The sequence below is a fragment of the Trichechus manatus genome, unplaced genomic scaffold (assembly GCF_000243295.1).
Source record: "Trichechus manatus latirostris isolate Lorelei unplaced genomic scaffold, TriManLat1.0 scaffold00185, whole genome shotgun sequence".
In the NCBI taxonomy this organism is placed as follows: domain Eukaryota; kingdom Metazoa; phylum Chordata; class Mammalia; order Sirenia; family Trichechidae; genus Trichechus; species Trichechus manatus.
This window is the reverse complement of record NW_004444121.1, coordinates 3497816-3506757: the sequence shown is the minus strand read 5'-3', so window position 1 is coordinate 3506757 and position 8942 is coordinate 3497816. Positions and strand designations below refer to the sequence as shown.

The 8942-nt window shown below is 62.3% G+C and overlaps 1 protein-coding gene across 2 annotated transcripts; it reads left to right on the top strand.

Annotated features, from left to right (window-relative positions):
* Positions 1 to 2549: 2549 nt before the first annotated feature.
* LOC101354125 (cytochrome P450 11B1, mitochondrial) lies at positions 2550 to 8602 on the top strand. 2 transcript variants are annotated; one of them, XM_004387372.1, is made up of 9 exons: positions 2550 to 2788; positions 3122 to 3277; positions 5209 to 5408; positions 5499 to 5702; positions 5845 to 5999; positions 7310 to 7476; positions 7854 to 7932; positions 8025 to 8219; positions 8489 to 8602. In XM_004387372.1, exons 1-9 carry the CDS (start codon positions 2550 to 2552, stop codon positions 8600 to 8602), a joined length of 1509 nt encoding a protein of 502 aa, XP_004387429.1. The 2 variants fall into 2 exon arrangements, with proteins under 2 accessions (XP_004387429.1, XP_004387430.1); XM_004387373.1 differs by lacking the exon at positions 8025 to 8219.
* Positions 8603 to 8942: the final 340 nt, after the last annotated feature.

Sequence of the window (8942 nt, the reverse complement as noted above, 5' to 3'; positions counted from 1 at the left end):
CTGTGTGTCTGGGCAGGGTCCCTCCTGCCCTCCCGTATCCTCTGACTAGAGCCCCCTCCACCCACAGGGCCCCAGCTTGCTGCTGGTTCCTTCCCCCCTTTCGGGTGTGGCTGGGACTCGCCTCCCCAGCAAATTGCCCATCTCCCTCCTTGCTTCCTGCGCTTACCTGTTGTGGCTGGTGCCAGTCAAGTCACCCCCCGATTCATGGGGACCTCACGCACAAGGAACGAATGCTGCCCAGTCCTGCGCCAGTCTGGAATTAGTTGCGTAAGGGGCCGTTGTGATTCACAGGTTCGTTGGCTGGTTTTCAGAAGCAGATCACCAGGCCTTTCTTCCCGGAAGTGCCACTGAGAGCTGCTCAGCATCACAGCAACATGCAAGCCTCCCCTGACAGACGGGTGGTGGCTGCACATGAAGAGCATTAGCTGGGACTCGAACCCAGGTCTCCTGCAGGGAAGGCAAGAACTCTGCCAACGAACGCCCTGCCCCCTTGTGTACCCACTGCAGTGTTAACGCAGTAACTACGGGGGCGATGGGCTCACACACAGTCTCTAAGTCCGGCGGGCAGGGCTGTGTTGGGGCATTGGGGAAGATCCAGTCCTGGGCCACGCAGCCCCCAAGACACCGAGCTGGGTGAGCAGGGACAGTTGGAAGGAGTGCCCCTTCCTCTTGGCAGACCCAGGCCCACACTAACACAGAGATATTCCAGTCCCCTTGCCCTAGCCTGGATGTATCGTGGGTGGAGTTCCAGTGGCTCCATCCCAAAGGGCAGGCAGGCACCTTGTCATCCTCTCCAGCATCATGCCTGCCTCAAAAGCTGATGTGCGGAAATGACCTGCTGACGGGAAGCAGGAGAGGCAGTGCCAGGTGAGGCTGGCTGCCTCCAGGAGACAGCCAGGAGGGCTGTGACTGGAGCAGCAGGGCGGCCAGGCCCGGGCAGGCAGGGAGGCGCAGGGCCCAGGCCAGGGCGGAGGGTTGAGTGTCCCCTCTCAGGCTCCCGGGCAGGCCCCTCAGGACATTAGTTTGGTCCACCGGGGCTTCAGATGCTACTGCAAGTGCTGGATTTGTAGTGAGAACAGCAAAGACAGGCGCCCAGCAGAATGAAACTTCAAACAGGGCTTTGAAGATAAGAAAAGGTCACAGCTCAAGAAAACGGGGGATGACCTGGCAGAGCACATGGCATTTTTAGGTCAGGGAAACTCTACTGCAAGGAGCTGACACGGCAGACACACGACAGTTTGCATTTGTGAAAACCCACAGGACCGTGCAACACACAGGGAGGTGTCAAGTGAGCCAGGGGATGTAGTTACATGTAGCAATGTTGGTTCACCCATTGTGACGATGTACCACCCCACCGCAACATGTTCACGCAACTGTTAATCAGCGAGGAAACAGTGGGTGTGAGGCAGAGACAGGGTGTAGGAAACCCTCTGTACTCTCCCTGCCGTTTCTGCAAAGCTCACGCTGCTCTAAAGAATAAAGCCCATTAAAAAAAGAAAAGCTTTAAAAACAAGCAAAGCTGCAGGCATTGCTCGGAAGGTGCTGGAGCCACAGGAGGGTGTGGGCCCCTGGGGCACCATGGGTCAGGGTCCTGGACGCAGGATCGGGGGTGCTGGGAACAGACCCTGGGGTGCGCAATGGTGAAGAGACCTGGGGCGGGGGATGTACCACTCGCGCCCCAGTTTCCTGATCTAAAAGCGGGAGGCTGACAGCAAGACCACCCGCTGGGAAGGCTGCAGGGCTGCCGGGAGGCCCTGGGGACAAGGCCCAGGGTGCAGGGGTCGGTGCCCGGCTGGGTGCTTGCCAGAGAGTGCTCATGGATAGTGTGGAGCTGCCCCCAGACGCTGCCCTCCTTGTGGTTCTGAGCCATAAATCTGAACCCCACGGGCAGCTTTAGCAAGATCAAGGGTGTCGAGCACTTAGCACAGCCCCACGGGAAGGGCTGAGCCAGCAGCTGCTCCCTCCTTCCCTGCAGCCCATCTCCTGGCTACTGAGGTGCTGAGCCGGACTCACAGGCGGCCAGACTGGCCCAGCCATGTCAGCCCCATGGTGGGGCCCTAGACGCCCTGAACGGTCCCCCCGGATGGCAGCTCCCCCAGGAAGGAACCCTCTGACCCCGTCTCCACTGCCCGCACCCAGTGCAGGGCCTGGGGTGGGGTGGGGGGCTGACAGAAAGCACGGAGAATATTAGGTTAATGCCCCCCGCCTGCCCCCAGCTCTGTCCTTGGAGAATGGGGATGAGGAAAGGCAAGGCCCTCACTCTCCCCTGATAAGATAAGGGCCTCCCGGCCTGCTAGAGAGCACCGCCCGCCTGGGGCCACTGCACTGCCCTCAGCAGCCCCTCCCCACACACGTCCCTTGTGAAGATGAGACCAGTCATTTCCTCCCCCTTCCGCTGTGGGGCTGCAGCGCTAAGCCTGGCCTCAGGCCCTTGGCCTGGTCCAGGGACAATTTTTCCCATGACGCCAGCAGCCAGCAACGACAGTCAGACATGGCCTTCCAGGGAGATAAAAGGGTTTTTGCTGGGACAGGGTGGAGAGAGCGTGGGGATGGCGCTGAGGGTGCAGGCAGGTGTGTGGACCCCAGGTCCCCGGCTGGCCCTGCACAGGGCCCGGCCACTGGGCACCAGGGCCTCGTCGGCCCGCCAGCCGGTGCTGCCCTTCGAAGCCATCCCCCAGTGCCCCGACAACAAGTGGGTGAGGATGCTGCGCATCTGGAAGGAGCAGAGCCAGGGGAGCCTGCACCTGGAGATGCAGAAGTACTTCCAGGAGCTGGGGTCCATCTTCAGGTAGAGCGGCCCCATGAGAACACCCAGGGTCGGCCCAGCACTCTGCATCCTTAGGAAGTAGCGGGGGGTGGGGAGCGGCACTCTGGGCTGCCGGTCCGTGTTCTTGACTGTGGAGACAGTGGCTCTTCCCCGCTCAGGGGACAGAATTCAGAGCACTAAAGCTGGAGGGATTTCAGTTAGACAGCAGGAAGAACTTCCTAGCTGCCAAGTCATAAGCCTGGGAAAGGGAGAGGTCAGATAGGAGGGAGGCTAGATAGGAGGGAGCCTGGACTGACACCTGCAGAGTGGGGTCCAAGGGAGGAGGCACTCACCCAGCCCCTCTGCACCTGATAGGTACGACATGGGAGGGGTACCCGTGGTGAACGTGATGCTGCCCGAGGACGCAGAGCGGCTGCAGCAGGCGGAAAGCCTGCACCCCTTCAGGATGCCCTTGGAGCCCTGGCTGGTCCACCGTCAACATCGCGGGCACAAACTCGGCGTGTTCTTGATGTGAGGGGCGATCTGGGGTGGGGGGGCCGGGGCCTGGGCACAGAGAGGGGGAGGCCAAGCAGCACACCACCCAGGTCTCGTCAGGAGCCCAGGGGTCACCACTGTGCACCTACAAGGTCCACGGCCTGGTGCTGTCTGCCCAGAGCCCAAGAAGGTGCAATGGGAGAGGGATTTGCAAGGTCACTTCCCTTGGAGCAGGAAAAAGGACAATGACGCCACCTCTGAGCAGAAGGGTCCTCTCCCTTCTACAGGGCAGAACCCGAGGCCGGGCCAGGAGGTCATAGTCCTCGGTCACAGTGTCAGCGTGCGCCTGCATCTGGGGATCACTACTGGGCTGCAGCCCCCCCCACCCCGGGCCCTTGGGTCCTAAAGGAAAACCTCACGTGTTACAGAGACGGTCCAGAGACATGGAGGATGGGGGCACAATACTGATGGCACCGCTGTCCTCAGAGTAGGCAGTGGGGGCTTGTCCCAGGGTTACCTGGTCACCTGTTGAAGGGACGAACCTTGTCATGAGTAGGTGGAGGTGGTGCTGGGGGTGTCATGCTGAAAGCAGGCTGCCATTAGGACACGGAGGAGGGACCGCTCAGGGACACTGGATTGTCCAAGGCCTCCCCGCTCTGTCAGGAAGGGAACTCCCCTGGGCGGGGGGGGTGGCAACCCTGGGCAGGGCCCTCGATGGTGGGCATCTGGAGGGGGTCAGGGTCTTGGGAAGGCAGGGCTGGGAGAAAGGTGGGAGTCGAAAGCTAAGGGAAGGCACGTGTGCACGTGTGTGCATGCATGTGTGCCTAAATGTGTATGATTGTGTAAGTGTGCAAGTGTGTGTGTGTCTGCACTGGGAGTACATGTGGATGCATGTGTGTGAACGTAAATGTGCTGTGAGCATGTGGGTGTGTGCACAAGTGTGTGTGCATGTGTCGGTGTGGAGATTGTGTATGTACACAGGTCGGTGTGTGTGTGTGTATGTGCACCCGTGTGTGCATGTTTGTATGACGGTGAGTGTGCTGTGCATGCCTGTGCACGTGAATGTGACTACGTGTGTGTGCATCTGTGTGCATGCGGATACATGTCTGCCCATGTATGTGGATCTGCGTGCACCTGTGTGTGTGCACAAATGTAAGTGTGCTGTGCACACGTGTGTGCACTTGTAAGGATGCGTGTCTGTGTGCATCTGTGTGTGCATGGCGTGTATGTGTGCACGTGTGTGGAAGTGTGTGCAAGCATGTGTGAATGTGTCTGCGTCTGCGAGTACATGTGGATACATGTCTGCGCATCTGTGTGCTGTGAGCATGTGTGTGTGCACACGTGTGTGTGCATAGATGGACAGTTTGTGGGTGTGCATATACACTTCAGTGTGCATGTGTGCATGTGTGCATGAATGTGTGTGCTGTGCATGCACGTGTGCACGTGTGTGTGTGCTGTGTGGCCGCGTGTGGGTATGTTCATTCTAATCACCGCCATCAGTATTCCCAGAAGCCTGGCTGAGAGAAAGGAGATTCCGTGCACAGGAAGAAAGAGTGTAGTCCCATGCACGTCACCTCTCAGGATTCCCGTGGGCCCCGTGTTTCCACTATCGGGGGGCTATGAGGGCGGGCTCATTGTGAGGAGATAGCAGATGCCTTCAGCCTCTCCCTGTACCAGGTGAGGGTGTGCCGGTAGGGCCAGCTGGACAGAAGGGCCAGGCTCCCCGCAGACACTGGCCCTCCACACTCAGAGTGATGGGACTTGGGGCCTGGCACAGTGCCTGCATCACTGGGCTCTCCCCTGAACCCTCGGGTGCTTCCAGGTGGCAGCTGAAGGCCTAGCCCACCCTGATCGAGCAGCTGAGGTCAGCTCAGAGGGCTGATCAGGACAGAAGCAGGAGGCTCACCCTCCTCCTGGCGGTGTGTGTACCTGGCCCTGCTCCTGGGTACATGTTCTCTGCCCTGCAGGAACGGGCCTGAATGGCGCCACAGCCGGCTTCAGCTGAACCAAGACCTGCTCGAGCCCAGAAACACCCAGAAGTTCATGCCCATGGTGGACACAGTGGCCCGAGACTTCTCCCAGGCCCTCAGGAAGAAGGTGCTGCAGAATGCCCGGGGAAGCCTGACCCTGGATGTCCAGTCCAGCATCTTCCTTTACACCATGGAAGGTGGGGAGTGTCCCAGGGGCCAGGTGGGCGGGGGCCGGAGCGGCTGGGAGGCCACACTTGGCCTGAGGCTGGGCACCGGTGTCCCCACAGCCAGTAACTTCGCCTTGTATGGAAAGCGGCTGGGCCTGCTCAGCTCCAACCCCAGCGCCGCCAGCCTGAACTTCCTCCAGGCCCTGCAGTCCGTGATGAAATCCACTGCGCAGCTCATCTTCATGCCACGGAGACTGTCCCGCTGGGTCAGCCCCAACACTTGGGAGGAGCACTTCCAGGCCTGGGACGTCATCTTCCAGTATGGTGAGCTGGCCCACAGGGTGCCCCAGCCCCCACCCCGCTGCCTGGCGGGGACACGTCACACGGGGGCGGCAGGAGGTGCGGTGGGCAGAGCAAGAGGCAGAGGCACTTTCCACCAACTCAGGCCTGGGCTCTGTCCCCACAGCCAACAAGGTCATGCACAACACCTATCAGGAGATGGCGCTCGGCTGCCCGCGGCACTACAGCGGCGTCATGGCGCAGCTGCTCTTCAACTCAGATCTGTCCCTGGATACCATCAAGGCCAACGCTGTGGAGCTCACCGCGGGGAGTTCAGACACGGTCGGCCAACACCCAGCCGCCCGCTGGGCCACACCCCCCAACGCCCAGGCAGTGCCCTCCGCGCCACCCGGCGCCCACCCCCAGTCTCTGCCCAAGGCTGTGGTGCCCCCAGCCGTGAGCTGCATGGTTTCCACGGCGAGGGGGGCACACGGACACTCGCCCTGGGGGAGCAGGGGCAGTGGGTACTCGCGAGGGCAGCACTCGGGGCAGAGGGACCAGGATTACAGACAAGAAACAGGAAAGGCCCCCCCCTTCAGAGAGCCTGGCCCTGAGGGGGCAGAGCTGCAGCTAGGGCCACGCAGAGCCCCTTCCTGGAGGGACAGGTGACCTGTGGCTCTGAGGAGGACCCACTGGGGAAGTGAGGTGATGATGAGTGGAGCAGGGCGTGGCCGGCTACGGAGGAGAGTGCAGATGGGGACACTGACGGGTCTGGGCCAGCTGAGGACGTGACACAGCTTCTTGCCCCAGACCAAGCCCCCTCTGCCAGCTCGCCCCAGGGCCTGCTTGGCAGAGAGCCTTCCCCTGGGGAGGGTGGAGCCCAGATGAAGCATGCCCAGCCATGGAGGGTCTCGGGAGGCTTCCTGGAGGAGGCTGACCTTTACTGGCGCTGGAAGAGACACACAGAGATTAGCCAGGCCATAAGGGGGGCAGGACCACAGCTCAGGGTCTAAGCGGTAAAGAGGGAGGGAGGGTCCCAGGGAAGGGGAGGCAGGGAGGACAGAGAGTCAGGGCAGAGCAGGAGGCCCCCCTGCACCAAGCCCTCCATTCCAAGGACCACACAGAGCCCGAGAGGGGCGTATCGGGTCACAAGTCTGTTCCCTGAGGCCTCTCATGTCCAGGACGGAGATGGGCGAGTGCACAGGTGGCGCAGAGGCAGTTATTGGCCGATTCTTTGGTCAGAGGACATGAGGGGCTGTGCGTGGAGATGGGTGTGGGAGACATTCAGGCTCCTGCACCTGGGCCTGGGCACACCCATGCCCTTGGCTGCACTTGGAATAACCTAGGAGCTGGAAGTGGCTAGGGGCGGGCTGGTGAGTTCACGTTGGACAGAAAGGTTTGGGCCGGGATCCTACAGATGTGCGGGGGGATGATCACAGTCCCACAAAGTCCCAGGAGTAGACAGCACAGGTGGGGCCTCTTTTCCCCAAGGACTCCAGAAAAGGGGGAGAAGCGGTGTTAGGACCATGGGGTCTCAGGAACGCCCCCATCAGTGGCTCAGTGGAGAGCCTCCCCCGGGAGCAGTTGCTCCTGGGAGGGGTGCTGGGGCGGCCCGGCCTGGGCCAGGTGTGACCCCCCCCGCCCCCCCGCAGATAGCCAACACCTTACTGATGATGTTCTTCGAGCTGGCTCGCAACCCTGACGTGCAGCAGGCCCTGCGCCAGGAGAGCCAGGAGGCGGCAGCCGCCATCGCGGAGAGCCCCCACAGGGCCATGTCCGAGCTGCCCCTGCTGCGGGCCGCCCTCAAGGAGACTCTGCGGTAGGTGCCTGCCGCTCCCTGGCTGCCCTGGGCCGGCGTGGAGGGCATCGCTCCCCATGGGGCAGACGACAGCCCTGGCCCCAGCAGCCCCCCCGCACTGCCCTCCTCTCCCCACCCTTGGGGCTGTGTGTCCCCTGGGATCCCAAAGTCCTGGCGCCCGCCTCTCGTTCCTCCGGGGCACGCCAGAGCCGGCAGATGGTTGGGCGGGCCCTCTGAGCTCAGCAGGTGTGAGCAAGCGTGGATACTGACCTGAGCTTTCCTGGTGGCCCACCCTTGGGCACCGGGAAGCCTGTGGGAGGGGGCATCTGCAGGTCCGCGACAGGAGGGCCAGCAGGGGCGGAGGCCCAGCTGAGGACTCTCCGTTCGCCCACCCCCAGGCTGTACCCCGTGGGTTTAACGGTGCAGAGGCGGGTAAAATCCGACCTGGTCCTGCAGAACTACCACATTCCCGCTGGGGTGAGTGAAGCCCCCGATCCCCTCCACAGAGACCCCCCCCTCGGATCTTCTGCGAGGGCCAGGCTGACCGCCACCTCCACGCCCGTCCACAGACGAATATCTTCTTGTACCTCTACTCCCTGGGTCGCAACCCCGCCGTGTTCCCCAGGCCCGAGCGCTACGACCCCCGGCGCTGGCTGACCAAGGCCTCCACCTCTAACTTTCGTCACGTGGCCTTCGGCTTCGGGATGCGCCAGTGCCTGGGCCGGCGGCTGGCAGAGGTGGAGGTGCTGCTGCTCATGCACCACGTGAGAGGCGGGGCGGCCCGGGGGGCGGGGCCTGGCGGGAAGCGCAGGGTGGAGGCGGACAAGGTGCGGGTCCAGATGCTCCTGCACCACGTGAGAAATGCCACCCTGAGGGTGGGGTCTGAGGGGAGGCAGGAGGGGTTCAGGGAAGGTCCGGGGCGGGCCTGGGGCAGGTCCCGAAGCGAGTGCTGAGTCCGGGGGCGTCTTGGGGGAGGGGGGAGCCCCGGGAAGCTACGGGGGCCGGGCCAAGGAGATTCTTGCCTCTGTTCTAGATGCTGAGAAACTTCCTCGTGAAGACCGTATCCTCCGAGGACATACAGATGATCTACCGCTTCGTGATGGTCCCCTCCACCTATCCCCTCCTCACCTTCCAGGCCATCGACTAGCTGCACAGCCCGCAGAGCGCTGCAGACCTGACACCAGCCTCCCCCCACCCCCTGCTGTGTCTCTGCAGACCACCCTATGTTTCCCCTGAGGGTGCTACTCCTTAGCCACATCCCTTGTCCTGCCAGCCCCCTTGCAAAATGGGACCTGATGCTTTCGGAAACACAGGACTTGCCAGGCTGGACGAGGACAGAGTGGCAATGGGATGACACTGGGCGGTAGATCCTGGTTGTGTCCCCGGCCCCCTGCCCCCAGGACCCTCTGTGTGCCTGGGCCCCAATCACCCCAGCACAAGCTGCCAACTCCTCAGGTGACCATCCAAGGGCCCCCAGACCCCATCCC